At 37.3% G+C, this 22,418-nt stretch overlaps 1 protein-coding gene across 1 annotated transcript in view; it reads left to right on the plus strand.

Annotated features, from left to right (window-relative positions):
- The window catches only part of LOC121313263 (zinc finger protein ZFPM2-like), a 170,336-nt gene that overhangs the window by 82,727 nt on the left and 65,191 nt on the right, over positions 1-22,418 (plus strand). The window contains exon 4 of the mRNA XM_041245621.1: positions 2,837-2,961. Coding sequence (XP_041101555.1) covers positions 2,837-2,961 — 125 coding nt within the window. The remainder of the gene's footprint in view (positions 1-2,836; positions 2,962-22,418) is intronic.

Genomic DNA, 22,418 nt, shown 5'->3' on the forward strand with positions numbered 1-22,418 from the left:
GCAAAGCAGGATAACATAAACATACTGTGATTTGCTCACCAGATCTGACTGACATTCAAAGGATGTGGAATATCACCTTTGGCATTTTCCACAGGAAATTGGTCAATTGGATTTTGTAGTGAATGTAGCTAGGTGGCTGTCTGTGAAAGACCTAGTGGTCTTAGTTCAAAATTTGCCTGTATGGTTCCTCAGAAGATAAATACTTGCATTCAGATACACCTGAGAAATCCTGCATCTAGACATTCTCAAATGGTCTGTATGGTTGGTATAACTGGTTCAATGACATGAATGAAATCACCAGAATATAGCTTTGACTTTTGTAGCATTGGGAGGTAAAGAAATAATATGTAGAGCATCCAGTGTATCATATTTTATTTTAGCAATTTACTTGCTTTTTTACCTTTGTGAGCAACAACTGTTGACATTAAGGTGCCAGCTGGTGTGGTTGGTGTTGTGATTGCCCTTGGAACAGAACTAGAACGCCGGGATTCACTAAGGCCCCCACACTTATCCAGTGGAAATGACTTTTGATAGCTGGGCTACATGTGAAGTCAGACACAAGATACAAGAGGCAAAGGCTGATCAATGGATAAACAGAATAAATCAAGCAGTTTCGGTGCACAGTGGGTGTGTTTTTGCTATAAACTCACCAGTTGTGCTTGAATTTCTTTATCACAGAAGGTATGCTGTGGAGATCCGGTTTACCAAAACTGGCTCTACATACAATTATTTGGAATTGTGATGTAGTCAATCAATAAAAACAATTTCAGTCTACAAAACAACCTGCACTATAAAGGCCTTTCTGCTAGATCTACAATAATGTTGTTACGCAATACATACTACTTAATTAAAAAACTTAATTAAAAAAAAAAGTAGTACAAATAGCTAGCATGAGCTATATATGTATACTATATATAATTATATATATATATATATATATATATATATATATATATTATATATATACAGAAGTTGGGAAGCTAGCAGTGAGCTACCGAAAATACTTTACAACATTGGCTTCTCCTACTCTCTGTGTATGGAGCCAGAAATTCCATCACTTTCATGTACTGCCCTCTTTTTTGACTGTTAAGCCCTGACCACTCTTGGTTGCCCTGTCACGCTTCTTTCTCTGATACAAGGCTGTGTGGTCCAGTGGTTAAAGAAACAGGCTTATAACCAGGACGTCCGCGGTTCACTGTGTGACACCGAGCAAGTCACTTAACCTCCTTGTCTTTCGGGTGAGACGTTGTAAATGACTCTACAGCTGATGCATAGTTCACACACCCTAGTCTTGTATTTTATAAAGCACTTTGTGATGGTGGTCTACTATGATAGGCGCTATATAAAAATAAAGATTATCATTGTATTATGTGTCTCCAGATTAGGCCATTGTTTCTTTACTTCCTCGACTACAAATAAAAAGTATATGCTTGTAATAACCTGTACTGTACAAAATCAGTGTGTTTATGTATGCTATCACTTCACAATTTCATGTTTTTAAATACATTCATGCCCAAGTCTGTGGCACTGTCTTTTCATGTTTTTTTTTTTTTTCAAAGTCTTTGTAGCCTCTGTTGGATTTATCATAGCGACACACAATTATATTTTCCATTTTGTTCAGGGCAAGCAAGAACCCACGTGTCTTCGTAATCATTTTTCATTGGTCAGTGACATTTTTAACGCACGCCAAATTGGATCAAGTCAAACTTGTTTCGATTCCAATATTGGCGTGTCACCGTCGTGCGACAGTTACGGACTCAGTGTGCAAAAATTATCGTTTTTTTCTGTTTAGACGCACGTTAAATTCGGATGCATTGTTGGATCCAGTGTGCAATGGCCTTTTAGCCTCTTTATGTTTACAAACAAGAGGAGGCCATTCGGCCCATCTTGCTTGTTTGGTTATTAGTAGCTTATTGATCCCAGAATCTCATCAAGCAGCTTCTTGGAGGATCCCAGGGTGTCGGCTTCAACAACAGTGGTATTAGACAATTCTCTGTGTAAAAAGGTGCCTCGTATTTTCTGTTCTGAATGCCCCTTTATCTAATCTCCATTAGATAAAGGGGTGGGAGGGCGGAATGTACAGTAACTCACATTGTAGCTAGACCATTGGGGTGAGTTTGAACTAGAACATGTGACATACATACATATATCCCCAAAATACAATACTCTCAGTAACTAATGTTAATACCAAGTGTAATGTCAAAACATGTGTGAAGTGTGTTTTTAAAATAATAATAATAATAATAATAATAATAATAATAATAATAATAATAATAATAATAATAATAATATACTGTAGTATACTGAACATGTAGTAATATCTCTATCACTTGTAACTGAGTTACTGCATGCAAAGCTGCATAAAAATAAGAGAGAATGGATAGCATTAAAGTTTGGGAGTTTAATCCCATTGCACCTTTGTATCACTGGTATTCCTGCTCTGCAGCACTCAGGGTTGTCAAGGCGACCATTTTGAAATAAGTACTTGAAAGCCATGTGACTTTCTCCAGATACTGTGTCATGACTTGGGGCCTATTATCATAACTATTTGATTAATCACAGTCCTAAAAAAGTACACTAAATCTAAAAGATAAGATGGTTTACTGAACTAATGGTGCTATTCTCCAGCTAAGCTAATTGGAGTGCAGAAGTATTTACAGGGTGCATCATCAAAAATAAGTGCTCATTAAAAGTGAGATTTTGTGGTGAGCCTGTGGCTTATACATCGTAAAAACATGCTTTCAGCAAAGTACATCCGTTTTTGCTTATGTTTTTTTTTTTTGGTTCCCATGGTAACCATCTACTAGCTTCACATTTCTTTTTTTTTTATTTTTAGGAGAGCTAGAAGTTTTCGAGAAAGATGGAGAACGCAGAATTCACTGTCGACAGCAGCTACCCGTTGGAACAACCTGGGGGCCATTTGATGGCAAGATAGAAATGAGCACTGATAGCAATGCATTGGTATGTTTTTTACATTGAAACTGAACTCGTTTTTGGGCCTTGTATTGTGTATGTATGCATGTGTTTTATGCTACAGTACTCCAAACATGTATGCCTTTTACCTGTTACTAATAATAGAGCTTGAGTTTGATTGTTGATTTAAAAAAATTTATGAATGAAAGGTATAAGTTGATGAACTGCTCCACCCCAATGCTGCTAATTGTATTCACCCCTTTTTAAAACTTTTTTTTTTTTTTTTTTTTTTTTTTTTTTTTAAAGTTTTCCATCATTATGCTGCCCCCATTTATTTATCTTTTCTGGTCTAATTATTTTAACAACTACTCCAAACAGTTTTGACCTGGCTACCCTAGTGGAGAAATCCTATATGGTTTAATATTTAATTTTACTTGTGGATTAATTAAGAGATCCTTATTAAAAATGGTAACAAATCCTTCAGTTATCCTGTTAGGAAATTTAAGGAATACTCTCTAAGGATTTCAGGACTTGCAGCCCTTGCTTAAGGATTATTTAAAGCAGTACCCTTTATAAAGATAAATGGTTGGGCCAAATTAAAAAGCAATTCATTTCCTTTCATTTACTACCAATTTCACTCCTCCCTTGATTCTTGGACGTTTCCAATTATTTTCAAACTCAGCCAATCTGACTGAATTTTCTGTTAAACCTGCAGTTACAGTGGGCTGCATTGCAGGCGGGTAGAACACTTTTGTTTAAAGATCCATTATACCCATTTTATAAAGCATGTAAAGGACGTTATAAACACTGTAATAAGAACACAGCTAAGGTATTACGAGAAACCCTACTACTACTTTATAACACACTATGTCGCTTTCCCAAAGAATGTGTCATTTTAATTTTAATAAAATGTCCTCCCATGCCAGAAATGATTCATGTTATTATACATGTGTACATGGTACATTCAACTGAAATATGAGCTGGACAAACAATGTTTCCTGGGCAGCAAGTCGCAAAGCTTTTTCATCAACAATTGTGGTTGGAGAAAATGGCATTTAGGCTAATTAAAGGTAGGACAATGACTTTCAAAAATAAGTGCTCCCTTAAGGACTCATTAAGGACCTTTCCTACAGGGCATCAGACAATGGGCAGCGCAGCGTTACATGCTTCTTTTGTCTCTTGCTTTAAAATGTCCCATAGGGCATGCTGTCAGTTTCTTCTGACCATCACTGTACAAAGATGAGAAATTCCTCAATTGTATACATAAAAACCCTTCAAGCTGGTATTAACTCTTACAACACTGCAATGTTTCCATGTCTAGGAAAGATGCCTCCACTCAAAATTGATGACAACTAACAAAAATAACTGCAGGACAGCAGAGCAGTAAACTAATCAAATATACAGCTATGGCCAAATGTTTTGCATCACCTACAATTTTAGGATTGAGACATGATTAAAAAAATGTGTGTGTGTGTGTGTGAACATAATTTAGATCTTTTATTTAACACATGTAATCAAAGAAACTACAGAAATTATATCACAATAGTTTACCTAGAAGCCATAATAGTAGTATTTCATGTTAGATTTCGAAATGTCACATTTTTCAGTTTTTATCAGTTTTTCATTAAGTACATGGAAAACTACAAAGCGGTATTCAATATGTTAACATAACATTATTCAGCAGGTTTCATTCAACTTTATCAAGCAACATTTGTAAATTCTATAGGGTGATGCAAAACTTTTGGCCATAACTGTACTATAATTGCATGAAAACCCATTTCTATTTTGTAATTCAGTATCAGAAACTGAAACGTAACACTTAACTTGCTGATGAAAGTGTAACATCATGCCAGGAACATAGATTTAAAGAATAAATGTGGGTTAACATTGTAGAGGCACGGCTGCTCTTTGATGTATGTCAATCCAGTAGATATTTCTTTACAAGGTCAGTAAGTGACAGTGAAACAGTTGAGGTAGATATAACCCTTGGTCACTTTATTAGGCTGTGCTTTTCCCGTAAGGGGACGCTGTTATTATGAGGTATGACCCGAAGAAGTTATTAAATCCAGACAAGGTTGCTGGATTTCTTTTTTTAAGTGTAGCGACAAAATTCACAAGGGTATTAATGACCTTACCCATGAGCTGGGTTTTCAGTGCCATTGGTGTGAGCCAAGCAGTCACACACAGTGTGATTTAAATATATTTCTAAAATATACAGGAAATGTTATATATATATATATATATATATATATATATATATATAAATATGGACAGAAAAGGAGGGCTATAGTGGAAATTATTGACCTGAGGGAAGACTATTGTTACCGACACAGGGCTATAATGCCTTAAGCCACAGTAATCTTCCAGAGGGGCATTTCATTTTCCACTCTGAGCTGAGTTGGCAGTACAGTATAGAGGGGTTTGTTATAGTGAAAATGAAGGATAAACTGTTGGAGTAAGTTAATGAGATGAGATTGTTAATAAAACTAGTATTACATGTACCTGTTCGTCTCATGTATGCAGTATTCTGCCTTTGTTTTATCCTGTTTGTTAAAGAATTAAAATGCGGGGGCTCTAGTGTGGAGATCGCTGGTCCAGTTTGTGCCATCGCCAGTCATGGCCAGGAGTTCCCAGGAGGCAGCGCACAATTGGCCGTGTGCCGCCTGGATGGGGAGCTTTCAGATCGGCAGGGTAATCCGTGGTTCACCGCGCACCAGCGACTCCTGCAGCAATGAACAGGGATAAAAATAATAATTGGGGATTACAAATTGGGGACAAAATCGGGGTAAAAACCATAAATAAAATGTAAAAAAAAGAATTAAAACGCAGTACAAAAAATCCCGAATTGAAACTGAATTTATATTCAAAATCAGTCTGATACAAATCGTTTCAAAGAGCACCAAATCTTAATCCAACATGCAAGAATCCCAAACTGAGTTTTTATTCCAAATCAACCCGACAAGAAGTTTGACACGAAAAGTTTTGACACAACAGAGATATGCCTGCATTAATTTTTCAAATGATCAATATAGTTTCCAGCTTTGTTGCAACATAAACATAGTTTTGGAGGCACAGCGCATGATTTTTATTAAGACAAAAGAGTGGACATCGCTGTGCAGATGGCATCCCATATGTAGAGACTGCGATGTTGACAGTGTGTGCTTGTATTATCTTTTTTTTTAAAAATTTTCAGGGGGGTCTTTTTTTTTTCTTTAAATATAGCTGATACAGCACGAGTAAATAAATAACATAAGATAAATAACAACATGTTTTTGAAGTTCATTCCTGATAGCTGTCAAAGGTTTTTTTTGTGTGTGTGTGTGGTATGTTGACGGCTGCATATTAATCCAGTTTATATGTCTTGTTTACATCATCGAGTTGAATTTGTTTAAATTCCATTTAAACAATTTAGTGTTTGGAGCATCTTTCTTTTGTAGTATGTTTTGTAATCCATTTTCTGTGACGTCGCAGAATTGCTATTCAGCTGCACGAAACATCTAGAGGGCACTTCTCACAACAAAAGTTGTTGGCTTTTACCGCAAGGCAACTTTCCCAACAGGATATATAATATATATATATATATATATATATATATATATATATATATATATATATATATATAATGTATGCACAGTTTTTCAAACAAACTTTTTTTATTCAAAGCTGTAGTGGTTAAATTGAACACTATTATGTGAGGAAGAGGTTAAATGTCAGCAAAACTTGCAAATAAATTGTACAAAATAGAAATTCACTGGTTGCATAAGTATTCAACCACTTAAGTCAGTACTTGGTAGAAGCACCTTTTGCAGCAGTTACTTTTTTTTCTTTTTGGATAGGTCTCTACTAGCTTTGCACAGTAGGGTGGTAAAATTTCTGCCCATTCTTCACAGGAAAATTGCTCCAGTTCTGGTAAGTTTGTTGGGGATCGTCGATGGACTGCAGTCTTCAAGTCTCGCCAGAAATTTTCGATTGGGTTCAAGTCAACTTTGACTGGGCCACTCAAGAACATTAATTCTCTTCTTGTTCAACCACTCCAGTGTGACTTTAGTATTATGCTTCGGGTCATTGTCCTGCTGAAATGTGAATTTCCTACCCAGTTTCAGAGTCTTGGCTGACTCAAACAGGTTTTCCTCAAGGATTCACCTATACTTTGCACCATCCATTCTCCCCTCTGTCCTGACAAGCTTCCCAGTCCCTGCTGAAGAGAATCATCCCCATAACATAATTCTGTCACCACCATGCTTGACCGTTGGGATGGTGCTGACTAAGTGATGTGAAGTGTTGGGCTTGTGCCAGACATAATGCTTGGAATTTAGACCGAAAAGTTCAATTTTTGTCTTGTCTGACCACAAAACCTTTTTCCACATGTCCGCAGTATCATCTACATGCTTTTTTTCAAAAACTCCATACTAATTTTGTGACCTTTCAAACAAATCATTTGCACGTGAGCTGATTTTGGGCTGCAGTAGCAAAGGAGTTGAATACTTATGCAACTGAGATGAAGCTCTTTGTCTCCATAAACATTACTTATTTATATTCTGTATGCATTTTTTTAACTTTTTATCAGTGTGGAGTAGTTAGTGTAGATTCGGCATGTAAAGTCTAATTTGAAAGCGTTGTGGAGTGCGCTCAGGTGCCAACAAAATGTGAAAACTTTGCAGGGGGTGAATACTTCTGCAAACCACTGTCACTCAATTAAAGTTTTTGATTGGTTAATTTAATGTTATTAGTTGATCCGTGCACACTTTTAATAAAGGTAACAATCGTATAGTAGCCATCCTGCATATTAATACTTCAATCAATTGACTATATATACAGCCAATGGTAATTTGTTTTTTTTAAACTAGTTTTTATTATTATTTTAATTATAGTAAATGTAACAAATGTTACCTTCTGTCCTATTACCCTAATAAAACAGATTTAGGGACCTGATAAATCAGTCACACTAGCCCCAAGGCTCAGAGCAGCACAGGCAGGCAGTAACCACTCTGGGGTAACCTCTAAACAGCAAACATATTAGCAAACAGAGAAACAAAAAACACTCATTGGATCATAACTAAATCGACAGTTTATTATGTTGTTCAGGATAAATGCATCACACTGGATTTTACCACAGTGTTCACCACAGCCCTGGTTACAATGCACACGAGTAACTTTGCAGACACGTGCTTGGCAATCATTTAAATCATTGCAGATAAACATTCCAATTCCAAATAATCCTTGTATAAAACAAAACCTCAATGATGATTTTACACAATTTTAACCCCTTTATATATGAGCTTAAAACCATAGTGTCCTACCACTTCCACATTTCTCTGTCAACCCAGAATGCACAATTAATCTGTGCATATACAGTAGCTTGCAAAAGTATTCAGACCCCTGACAAATTCTCTCATATTACTGAATTACAAATGGTACATTGAAATTTTGTTCTGTTTGATATTTTATTTTTAAACGCTGAAACTCAGAATCAATTATTGTAAGGTGACACTGGTTTTATGTTGGGAAATATTTTTAAGAAAAATAAAAAACTGAAATATCTTGCTTGCATAAGTATTCAACCCCTGTGCTGTCGAAGCTCCCAGTTTGCACCGATGAAAGAAATTTCCCAAACGAGGACACAATTACCTTACCATTGGCCTCCACCTGTGAACCATTAAAGTTGCTGTCACATTTTCTGGATAAAAACCTCACTGTTGAAGGATCATTGGTAAGGCTGTGAATCTGAAGGAAAATGAAGTCCAAAGAGCATTCTACAGAAGTTAGAGATAAAGTAATACAAATGCATAGATTAGGGAAAGGGTACACAATAATATCAAACTGTTTGGATATCCCAGTGAGCACAGTTGGATCAATAATCAGGAAGTGAAAGCTGTATCACACCACCCAGGCACTGCCAAGAAAAGGCCGTCCCTCAAAACTCAGCACTGAAACAAGGAGACTTGTGAGAGAAGCCACAGAGAGGCCAACAATCACTTTGAAGGAGCTACAGAGTTCAGTGGCTGGGAGTGGAGTAGTGGTACACCAGTCAACCATATCAAGAGCTCTGCATAACACTGACCTGTATGGGAGGGTGGCAAGAAAGAAGCCATTACTAAAAAAGTACCATCTGAAAGCATGTCTAGAGTTTGCCAGAAAGCATGAGAGTGACCCAGCTGCGATGTGGGAAAAGGTTTTGTGGTCAGATGATACCAAGATAGAGCTTCTTGGCCAAAACTCAAAACGCTATGTGTGGCGCAAACCTAACACTGCCCATGCCTCAAGACACACCATCCCTACAGTGAAGTATGGTAGTGGCAGCATCATGCTATGGGAATGCTTCTCATCAGCAGGGACTGGGCATCTTGTTACAATTGAAGGAAGAATGGATGGAGCAAAATACAGGAAAATACTGCAAGAGAATCTGCTTCAGTCCGCCAAAAAACTGAAGCTTGACAGGAAATTCACCTTTCAGCTGGATAATGATCCCAAGCACAAGGCCAAAGCAACATTGGAATAGCTCAAGAACAAAAAGGTGAATTTCCTATAGTGGCCCAGTCAGTCCTAATCTCAATCCCATTGAGAATATGTGGCACTATTTGAAAATTGCGGTCCACAAGCGTCGTCCAACCAACCTGAACAATCTGGAGCAAATCTGCCAAGAAGAATGGGCCAGAATCACTCCGACACTGTGTGCAAAGCTGGTACATACTTACCCCAAAAGACTTAAAGCTGTTATTGCAGCGAAAGGTGGCTCTACCAAATATTAATGTGTGGGTGTTGAATACATATGCAAGCAAGATATTTCAGTTTTTTATTTTTCTTAAAAATATTTCCCAACATAAAACCAACATCGCCTTACAATAATTGATTCTGAGTTTCAGTGTTTTAAAATAAAATATCGAACAGAACGAAATTTCAGTATACCATTTGTAATTCAGTAATATGAGAGAATTGCTCAGGGGTCTGAGTACTTTTGCAAGCCACTATATATATATATATATATAATATATATATATATATATATATAATATATATATATATAATATTAAAAATCGTTATCTCGGTTAATTACGCGCGAAATGTCCACATGACCGTAGATGACCGCGACTGGAGTTATGCGTCCTGAGCCGTAGGCGAGGGCGCTAACGAAAGTCAAGGTCATCTACCACACGGTAGAGCCTGCATCGAGAGGGCTCTATCGCTATTAGAAAATTATTTATTTATTTATTTCTCTTTAAAAAAATAAAAAAACTTTAAAAACTATATTTACCTTGAACTTCTGATATTTCGCCAGGTAACCTTCTGCTGTGGAAAACAGTCCCTAACATAATTAGAATAGAAAAATAACACACATGTAGAGAAAAACGTATTATTATTATTATTTATTATTATTATTATTATTATTATTATTATTGCTAACATAATTATTTATTGGGGTCTCACTCTTTCTTATTATAATTTATCTGGACATGTACAATTGTAGAGTAGTCCGGGTAGTATTGAGTCTGACTCGAAACTTGTTGTTGGAGGCGGGGCGTCATTCAAGCAGGCAGGGAGTGGATTGGCTGGTGATGAAATAACTCAAACTAGGTTGGAAGTTTGACTGGCTGGTTTTGATGGAGGGTGGTGTTTGGATCCAGCCGATGACAGAATTGTGTCTTCCCTGTTGATTTTTTGTCCAGTAGCTGTGAATTGAGCCTTCATTACAGTGTCCTGTCACAGACATGATTTCCCTTGTCTCTAGACCAGCGTCAGAAAGTGTGTTTAAATAGCTTTTTATGTTATCAGATTAGTTGTAGATTAGAATGTTAAGGGAAAAAGCCGTTATTGCGCGGATTGATTTTAAAATAGAATTCACAGTTAAGCACTTCAACGTTCCAGCGGGCATCTAGGCTAAACAGAAGCCTGCTAGATCTGGAAGCTGATTGGCTGTTTGCACGCAATCGTTTTCTAATAATTGATATATCCTAGCTGTCTGTTTTTCTGATGAGTTAACAATGATTACTAGATACACTTTTCATTGAGCGCGTTCGTTAGTGTCATTATCAACTTGGCTACCAGTTTTACCAACAGTAAATTATAATATTCATAACTAGCATATTTTAAAAACATTGAAGGTTTAGTTTTGCGTAGGTTGCTTCTAAGGTTGTAACTACATTATATTTCATTTGTAAGCCATTGTGACAGAGAATGAATGGTTCTTGGTGTTAGATCTCCCTCCCAACCTTTGAAGGAGCTGTGTAAAGGGAACAGAGTACCCTGGACTGAATATCCTGACAACTCATTCCCATGAATTTGGCGGAAGTCGGCCATTAGAAAGGTGACGGAGCTATGGTACATTAAGTCATTGACCTGAAAGGTAAACGATGTGGCATCCACGCATTGTAGGAGTGGTTGCACTCGTTAACCAAGGGGTCATGGTTGACGGTATATAAGGGGACATAGTGATGTGATCTGTTCCATGTGATGGTTACGCTAATACCGAAAGGTGTTATATAAAGAACCATGAGTATTTTGTTTGTCTTGTCTGTCTTTGTTTGTAAGACTCAGGGTTGAGTGTAACGGACCGTTACATTGTTACCTGTTAAAATGATGCTGTATTCAGGCCGTTACGCTGTGTTTTCAGTTTGCATAATGGCCAAAAAAAATGATAATCCTGTGAACCATTGTTGATTATTCCTTTATGTGAGAAATTGGTTTGCTTAAAATACTTGTTTCAGCTCTCAGTACTCTTCAATGGGTTGGTTGTGACAGCATGTTCTTTAGTTTGGTGCGTGTAATGTATGCGACACGGAGACGAGATTGAACTTCACTGAACTTTATTAGCACATTCTCCCCTGTTGAAGGATGAGACTAGGTCCTGGGCGCGCTCCTGATACACAGCTCTGTAACAACCAACACCATTGCAGATCTTTATTGGACCATAAGTATGTTCCCTCTAAGACTTTCATTTAGTTAGCCACTGTGGCTAAAGTAACTTAACATTTTTTTAGCCACACTGGAAAAACTTTAGCCACTTAACATATACTATACTATAGACAAGTTATAAACATACTGTTTCAGCAAGGCAAAAAGACATGTATTTTATTTGAAAACACGTAGACATTTAAATGCAAGACCCTACTATTTACAATACACATAAATATTATATTTAAATTGTACTATAACTCTGATTCCCATTTAATAAATGCCAAACTTAGTCCCATGTGAAAAAACATAATTTGCAGATTGCCTAAATTCAGAATAGGTTTGCAGATATTCATGTACTGCATAATCCTTTACATTATTTTGACTGTGATGCTGTTTTCTTTCCACTACAGAACAGTAAAGCAAAATTGTGCCAGTAGACAGTGCTACTAGTTTATGTTAATATTAATGCCACTCTAGTTACACAAGATTGTGCCAGTGTGATTAATAATATAAGTAGGATTGTACAGCCACTATTGTGTTTAATTTTTTTTTTTTTACCAAGTTCTTTCACCTGTGACTTCTGACATTAATATTGCACTGATTCTGACAACTCAATAATTCATAGTGAAATTAATCCTTTTTAAAATAATAAGTGTTTATTGTTTTATTAAATTATTCCTCTTTCAAATCCACTATTACTATTTCCAAAATATATTTCAACACATTTTAAGAGATAGCAAACGACTGGGGAAAAAAAAAAAACAAAGCAAAAAAAACTTGGCTGTGATCTTGAAGCTGCATGTTAAAATGTTCTTTCACGACCAGAGGGTATGTTTGAAACCATGACTGCTTCACTTCCCTGTGACTAGTATAACAGTCATATTTTAGTTGTGTGCATGGGTGACTGGTATTCCTTGGGCTACATCTTTTGGAATATGATTCTGGTAATTGGTCTGTACAGTTTGTTTCATAACATTTTTTTTTTTCCGTTTGGATGCCATGTGTTTTTTTTTTGTTTGTTTTTTTGTTTTGTTTTTTTACAAGCAACGCCATCCGCTGACTGTTTCTAATTAGAGCCTCTGTCCTCCCGCCAAACACAGCATTTGTGGCATGCATATTTTACGTGATCAAACTAAAGAGCCTTAATTGGGCAAAATGAAATCAAACTAAACAGTCTGTATTGATTCATCTACCAGCACACGTTGAATGTGGTGGCAGTCTTACACGCACATTTTTCAAAGCCTTCGCTACCGTTTCGCTTGTGGTGACGTGGCGAACGGCTAGCGGGAATGTAGCATAACAAGCTGGGTTAAATAAATAAATCGTTCAGATGAAGAACAGTAATGTATATTCCAAACAGTTTGGAGAAATTCAATGGTTTTTTTTATTTCTTTAGAAAAAAATCTAAAGTTCCGCAATTTTACAATATTCCTTTTGTAAGACTTCGGTTTCCCATAGATAGATTTTCATATAGTATGTAGGTTTTAAAATATAAAACGTGGGGCACTGTACATGTCCAGTTTTACTTGCGATAAGTGGAAAAAAAAAACGTTTATGTTGTTGTGGCAGGAAATGGCGTTGCGGTGACGTCAGGCCAGAAGGCGGAACAAAAACACAGAGGTAGGTAACTGCAGTTTACAGACGCGAGGCGCGCCGTTTGTTAAATAACAAAAATAAATAAAATAGTTAAAAAAAAAAAAAAAAAAACTTCTCACAGAGCAGGAAAATAAAAGGTTTTAAAAAAACAAATCTCGCACACAAACAATAACAAAACCCAAGGTCAGGCTTGGTAAGTGCCTTTACTGTTCCTTGGTCCTTTTTTAAATTTTTTTTTAAATGTATTTATTTATTTGTTTATTTATTTTTGTAATTCTTCTCTCTCGTTCCACCTCGCGAACACCCCACACAGAGCAGGGAGAGCTGCAGGCTTAAATCCAGTGGCCGAGAGGTTTAACTAGTTCGTAATTATTCTATTACCCCTCGGCCACAATCTGCACGAGTTTATTAATATGTGTGACTGTCAGCTAGTTTACCAATGCACTAGCCGACAGTCACACATTAACACAAGGTTTTTAATTAAAACGCACCAAAACAATACCGCACGGCTACGCCGTCATATATATAAATACAAAACAATAAACAAAACACACGGTTCGCCGTCATCTATAAACACACAAACACAATAAACAAATACAATAAATAACACGGGCGGAAGGGGAGACCCTGTTCTAAAAAGAAATAAACAAAATACATTAAACAGCAGGGCTTTCCTACCGCCCTGCTACAGTTGTATATTCCTTAATTATGGAACAAGAGTGACAAACGGGTTTTCCACTTATTCTTGCAAGCACACGTGATCAAGTGTAGGTTACGTCTTTTAATGGTGCAACAACCATATATATCGGAACAACGACAACAAAATCAAAACTCCACAATCACATGATCGCAGTAAAGTTTATTAGAATATTTAAAATGTGAGGTGATGCACCTTTAACTACAAATAATACAATACAACTGACATGCAGACTGTACTACTATGCAGTAGGCTGTGACTGAAAAAAAAAACGACAGTCGTGAATTTAAAAAAAAAAAATGTTTAGAAAATGTAATATTTACGCTCTTTTTGAAAGAAGAATTTAAACATTACTAATTATATCAACAGGTTTCTCAATCGGACAGAAACGATAACACTATGGCAAAAATCTAGTTTCCCCTCAGTGGAATGGCGTCCATGCGCTACTAGGGAGTACATCATCCTGTGACGCAGACTCTGCAGCTAACTACTGACAACCTTAAATATAGAATATTATATATGCTGACAACTACTTCCACAAAGCGTAAGCATTAGAATGACTTGTCCTGCCTCACCTGCAGGGGGTTGTGAGGATCTCCATTTCTTTCACGGCCCACTCCCCTATCCCCGTCCCCCGTCCCCCCTCCGCTCCTCCCATCACCACGCTGTGAAAAATTCCTGGTGAGAACCCTGAAACTAGACGGTTAACACAAAAATGGACTGTCGACCACGGCCAGCACGAAACACGGACAACACTGCACTACTTGTTCACCACTGTAAATTGTACTTTCACCACAGGCACTACAGCACTCACTTGGATTGGTGACCATGTTTGTGCTATGTATTGCCAGCCCTCCTATTGGTTTTCTGTTTGGTCATCAGACCCTTTGGATTTAAAAATAAACAAAAATCATTTCACCCGTACTTTACTGTCTGGATTTTCATTGCTGGATTACTGCACCTGCGCTGCACCTGCTCTACACCTGCGCACCACAGCCATCCACAAATTGTTACAAATGCAAGCAGTGTTTGTATGTATCATTTAGCTGGTTTAGGGGTTGCATTCTCATCTAATATACATGCAGAGAGGTCAAGGTAGTAGTCTGTTGGAGGCTGGTTGTGGTAGTTAAGGGATTGTGACAGTGCAAATGTCCCTGTACTTTAAGTATCTGAAGCTTCAATATGTTTGAGTAAGATGCTCCCCATCTACTGGGACTGAGATCTGCATCTGCAATCACTGGAGCTAAAGGGCTGGTTGAAAATGCTGTTTTTAGTTGATCTACTATTAGGTCTACAGGCTGAAAAAATCTGAGAAATTCAAAGGTATTGGCAAAGTCAAGTAGTTTAGATAAATATTTTGGTTAATGTCTAAAACACACTGATAAAGGCATTAGCTGAAATATTTATTAGATATAATAGCAGTGGGTTAATGTTGTAATTTCTATTTCTTTGACTACATAACCTTCATAAAAAATGCTACTGTTAATAAAAATAAAAAAAAACCCATACTTTTTCATAAGTGTTACCTTATGAAAAAAAAGTTTTAAACACCACACTGACTACACTATGTAACACAATTTTTGTTCATGGGTAGTAAGTGTTATTTCTTATTTGCTTATGCCTCAAAAGTATAGAAAATATTTAATATATAATATATACAAAAATGACTACAAAAGATTTAGAAGTGAGTAGTTTTTCGAGATTTACGATTATACTGTAAATCTTTTGTAGTCATTTTTGTAATGCTTTAGTATAAATACATGTTAATTTGGATTCATATGTTGTTTTTTTCTGACTTTATGTGAACGAAAAGATACACATTTGCCCGTTTTCCCATTGGAAATAGTGATATTTTGAAATATCACTGTCCTGGTCACAAAAGCAAAGTTTGTGGGGAATAATAGCCATTTTCTATACTTTTGAGGCATAAGCAATTAGGAAATAACACTTACTACCCAGGAACAAAAAAAAATAATAATAATTGTTACACGGTACTATGTATCATTCATGTTTATTTTACTGTCATGGGTTACCAAGATTACTAAGGATATGAGGATAACAAGAAGTCTAACTTTACCAGATATCCTTTAACTTTGCCCTTTTGATGGAGTTTGTCAAATTTCAGAACCTGATAGTCCAGTTATTGGTTCTGATAAAATTACAGTACAAATACACTGTAAGAAGAGTTTTATCCCACCGCCTTTGGCTGAATGGCAATCTAACCTTTGAGTTACACTACTGAGGTTTGTAGGGTTTTGTGGCTAGCTACACTGAGATTACAATGCTGCATTTAGGAAAAAAAGCAGTACATTTTAAGTTAGAGTAAATACAAAGTAACTCTACAGTTACTTCACTGTTGTCAAAATGAACTCCCGTTAAACAAATACATTTTAGCAGAAAGGATTGAATTAACTAGCACAGGATCGAGTTCCCAGCACCAGTGTGACTGGTGACCGGTGAACAAAGAGTTCTTGGAATTTCCAACTGGAAGACACAGAATCTAATCAGAAAGGAAGCTTGTCAATTTGCACCCATCTCTAATATATCTATCCAAATCCTTCATAAGAACAGTGAGGAAATATATCTGAATAAAGTTTTAACATTTGATTATATTGCAAATGATGGCATGAAAATAGTATCATTCTGCAATTGAGGTTAGGTTCCAGGTTGGTTTTAGAACAATGGGCAACAGAACATTTGTTCAGACTTTAAAAACTGATAATGCTGTACATATAGCTTTTTTTGTACTTATACTGTTGAGACAAACTGTGGGTAAAAAAAAAACCCAAAACAGTCATTAAGTTATTTGAAATTAACACTTTAAAAGCTTTCAAATCAAAGGCACTCAGATTCTGATAATCTGTCAGAAAGAACACTGCACATCACGGAGCTGGTCAGTGCAATGCATATTCTGTACCTCAGTCTCCCTTAAATTGTAAATTATTTATGACTAGGTGATTGAACCAGTGCCTGTTGACCAAGTATGCTGAGACTACCCTATGTTGTGTCAAGTACAATAATAAAGCTGGGTTGGAGCATTTTGTAGCCAGACTGCTCTTGGATGTTAGCTGACTGGCCTGATTTGCTGGCTGACTGGGCCAAACCTCATCCTGTTTCAGATGTCTTCATAAGTGTTTCTGCGTGACATTGTTTTTTAAAGTTTTACCACAGAAATTGTTAAGTCCAATGAATTTAACTGCATTCTTTACAAATATGTCCCCTATAGCCTGTATATAAACCTTTTAAGTTATTTACAGTACACATTACAAAATGAAGCCTGTCTGTGCAGGAGTAGCTTACATGCATTTAGGTAAATTTAAGTACTATACGCCACCCTATATAGATATATAACTATATATATATATATCTATAGATATATATATATATATATATTATATATCAAAGCTGCCCCTGCAAAATATGTTTATTGTTAGCACGCAAACTTTATCAAGAAGTAGAGGATTTTTTTCTGCACTGAAATTATATTTTTCTTCTTGTCATTACTTCATTAATCAAGAGGAAGCATTCTGAAAAATGTTTTGTTTTGGTGTCTGCAATCTATTTTTTTTTTTTTAATCTGCGCCCGTGGCAGGTTTTCCTTATGAAACGCAGCGCTAAGCAGCGGTATCAGAGCCCCATTGTTGTAGCCCCTGTCATCGAAGGAGAGGGTGATGCAGGCCTGCGCTTGCCTGATAAGCAAAAGAGGATTCAAAATGGCTGGATAGGAGAATCAGTGTGACTTGAGAGTAGAACTATGGATGGTGTGCACACACACACAAACTGACACAGATAGGCACACACAGACATACACAAACATGTTGGCATAAGCAGACACTCCTAAACTAGCTCATTCAGTACACTGATATACACACACTCAAATGACAAAAAGGAAAGGTGACTTAATGGACTACCAGAAGCATATTTACTCCTGTCTTTAATTCGGTATTTTGAAAATGAGAAAAACAAAATTTTATCAAACTATAAAGAAAGGTGTCTTAAACACTTGTTTTTGTCTTATTTTGCAGCCCTATTATGAAAAAAAGTGTGCTTCAATAATATGTTTTTAAAATATGGGTTTATTCATCAGAATAGGGCCTGTAGATTTTGTGGCCAACCCACAACCCCTCTCTCCACCCCACATCAAAAATGAAAAAGTACTACGCATTCAGCCATCTGCTATCTGGGTAATAGGTTTAATTTTCTAGTCCACAACTGTTGCAAAGTATAAACAATGGGTGTGCGCTGAGAAGCTGCTGGCCCATATGCACAAACCCTGAGTGAGGCACCAAGTCATGAGAGATTCTTCTACTTACAGGACCATATGCACCAAACCTCTGAGTGACTCACCAAGTCAGTGAGAGATTCTTCATACTTACAGCTTCTTATGCACCACAGAATGCACCATGGGAAATCAGAAGTCAGTGGCCGGGAACTATATATATATATATATATATATATATATATATATATAATATATATATATATATATATATAGTTATATGTTAACTTGCGGCTCGCCACACAGGCTCGCACGGGTTCTTCTCCCTTCAAAGTCACGATCCAACACACAGGATTGAACTGAACAGCGCTCATGTGCACTTTTAATAAACAAAATGAAATAAACACAAAACAAAAACCTAGCTTCTATTTGGAGCACTCACTAAACATTCACCAGAACCTACTCTAATAAAACCAGACAGCTAAGCTGTTTACTAGCTGACACAAAAACATAACGATTGAAAACACCATCAACCCGGCCCTCCACACAGCAGCAGCCTTGAGCAGACTGGCTGCCTCTCTTAAATACCCAGCACCTGGCTCTAATTTACAATTACCACCAGGAGCAGGGGATAACTAAACAATAAAACAATTAAAACCATTAGCCCATTCACCCAAACGTGCATTCTCACATGTTTTTAGCAGGGAAGGATTTTAACCCCCTCCCTGCTATCTCACTATATATATATATATATATATATATATATATATATATATATATATATATATATATATATACACACACACACACACACACACACACACACACACAGTGCCGAGAAAAAGTTTGTGAACCCCTTAGGATTTTCACATATTTCATAGTCATAATACTAGATAAAGATAACCTGATTAAACAAATGACACAAAAACATGATACTTTTTCAACATTTATTTATCCACAAATGATTCAACATTCAATATCCATGTGTGAAAAAGTATGTGAACCTTTAGATTCAGTAACTGGTGGTACCCCCTTGAGCAGCAGTGACTTCAGCTAAGCGTTTACTGTAACCGTTGGTCAGTTCCTCAGATCGGTTATGAGGTAGTTTGCCCATTCCTCTTGTAAAACTGCTTCAACTCAGTGAAATTTGAGGGCTTCCTTGCATGGACAGCTTACTTCAGGTCCTGCTACTACATTTCGGTGAGGTTTAAGTCCGGACTTTGACTAGGCCATTTTAAAACACTGAATTTCTTCTTCTGCAGCAATTCTTTTGTAAATCTGCTTGTATGTTTAGGATCATTTTCTTGTTGCATGACCCACTTTCGGTTGAGCTTCAGCTCACGAACATATGGCCTGACATTCTCCTCTAGAATATTCTGATACAATGCACAATTCATGGTTGTTTCAATGATGGCAAGCCATCCAGGTCCTGAGGCCGCAAAGCAGCCCCAAACCGTCACACTCCCACCACCATGCTTGACGATTGGGATGAGGTTCTTCTGTTCGAATGCAGTGTTTGTTTTTCACCAAACATAACGTTTCTCATTGAGGCCAAAAAGTTCTACCTTTGACTCCTCTGAGTCTTGTGGATCATCTATGTGCTCTTTGGCGAATTTCAGACGGGCAGCAATGTTCTTTTTAGAGAGCAGTGGAGAGATTTTGGTCGGACGACCGCTCCTGGGTGGAGTGACTGTGGTTTTGAACTTTCTCCATTTGTAAACTACACCGTGTAACAAATTGGATAGTAAGTGTTATTTCCTAATTGCTTATGCCTCAAAAGTATAGAAGATGGCTATTGTTCCCCACAAACTTTGCTTTTGTGACCAGGACAGGTAAATTTCAAAATATCACTATTTCCAATGAGAAAACGGGCGCTTTTGTGTCTTTTTGTTCACATAAAGTCAGAAAAAAACAACATATGAATCCAAATTAACATGTATTTATACTAAAGTAATACAAAAATGACTACAAAAGATTTAGAAGTTTTCGAGATTTACGATTATACTGTAAATTTACAGTATAAGTATGAATACGTGCATGCCTGACATCAATGGAAAGAGCAAATCCTGCTCTTTTAAATGACGTTGAAACGGAAACACTATTTGTTGAAGCGACAGATTAATAGGCAACAAACGAAACTTAAGAGCTGACTCGTCACATGACTCAAAGTTTCTGTTTGCTGTAGTTTTGCTTAGGAACGTCTGTTCAGGACATACGATACATCATTGGAAAGCTCTAATTTTGTACTTTCAAACAAGCTAGATAGCTAGCTATTGAAGCTAGCTATTACGGTGCCTGAGATATTCACGTGAGTTGGTCCGGCCTGCTGATATACTACGCCTGGAGACCCCAAACCTAAAACAATTTGGGAAATTCAACCAGGCTACCTGGACTAAAATTATCCTTTGCATAGTGTAACAGGATGGGTACCTGACAACTACCTAAAAGGAAACAAAAATCAAGTTACTAGATCCACATAATAACTGATACTAAAGCACTTTGGGGTCTGATTGTTTCTGCTTATAAGGCTTCTACTCAATATTCAAATTATCCTAAAGCTCCCGGGGGAGCCCACCTTCGCCCGGGGGGGGGGAGACTTCAGGGTAATTCGAATACTGAGTAGAAGCCTTAAGAGCAGAAACAAGCAGACCCCAAAGTGCTATAGTATCAGGGGGGCTATTGACATAGTATTGTATGTTAGTTTATTAGAATTTTGAGCCAGCTACAATACTCATATTGTTTGGAATTATAAGGCAATATTTACAATTTATTTACAAGTTGTATCGACAATAATAAAAATGTATTGATCAATATAAGCATCGTATATCACAATTACGCACAGTTACAAAACACCTGCCACTGCATTCACTTACAAACACTGCCTGCCACACAGCATTAATAACAGCCTACACACAAGCACACAAGCTTAGTCAACAACTCAGCCAAAATGCGTTCTCTGTGAGGCAGCTATAACCACGGAGAGATAATAAATGCTGCAGTATGCATCGCGTAGGCCTGTCTCACAACACAAATCACAAGCAGGCAACACAGGCATAGATAAACTTTCTAAGCACAATGGTAGGAACGAAAAATAAAGGGCTTGGAGCTCCCACAGGACATCCTTCATGCAGGCCAGGTCACCTAAAAATCCTTTGCTTACCAGCTGTTTGTGCAGTCCAGCGTGTTGCCTCCTGTCAGCGTTGGAGCGGGCTGGGTCTTCACTCGCTTTTTTAATTGTTTCACTAATGCTGGGAAGTCGTTCCACACTGCTTTGACTGTCTTGTAACTACTGGCCAACCAGCGAATGGTGAACACCTGGCCGATTTTAAGGAGGTTCATGTTCAGTTCGTCTGCTGCGCCTCTCAGTAACCTTGCGCTCTTTGGGGACTGGTGGTAGATGGCATAGAGCTTCGAAATGAAAAACTCAAAGTGATTGCATCCCATCACGACCTTCAGGGAGTCATGCACGGCCAGCTCAAGATGATGGGCTAAGCAGTGTACTGCTTGAACAGTGGGGAAGTCGCTTTTTAGCCTGGTAATTAATCCTGTCTCCCAGTGAGGACAGAAGCCCCATCAGTTGCAATACCAATTAGATGCATTTTCAGCCACTCATCATCCAAACCAGCATTTAGTAGGCTTTCTCTCAATGAGCCATAGATAGATGCAGCATCAATACAATGTTTCAGTTCTACCAAGTCCAAAAACAAATTTTCCATGTCACCATTACCACTGATATCACACCTGAGATAGATGATCATACAACTAATTCCATGTGTTGTACTTTCGTCTATACTTATGCTGATTTGAGAGTTCACCTCTTTAACCTTGGAAATCAAGTTGAGTTTCGTTTCTTCAGCTATGTGAACTGCAATGGTAGCACATGAGTGGTCGTTCCTGTGTACCTGCCCCATTTTTGTGCCATTCTGTTCCTGCAATGAAGTCAAGCTGCTCATTTTCGTGAAAGGCAGTCGTTCTTTAGCTATGCAGTAGGCTGTGCGAAATCATGCTTCAGTTTCCTCACACACACGTGAGCTGGCCTCTATAACCATGTTCGGAAGCACATCTTTTTTTTTTCCCCTGCCATTTCTTGTGCCCGTTTAT

This window comes from Polyodon spathula, chromosome 3 (genome assembly GCF_017654505.1).
Source record: "Polyodon spathula isolate WHYD16114869_AA chromosome 3, ASM1765450v1, whole genome shotgun sequence".
Taxonomy (NCBI): Eukaryota; Metazoa; Chordata; class Actinopteri; order Acipenseriformes; family Polyodontidae; genus Polyodon; species Polyodon spathula.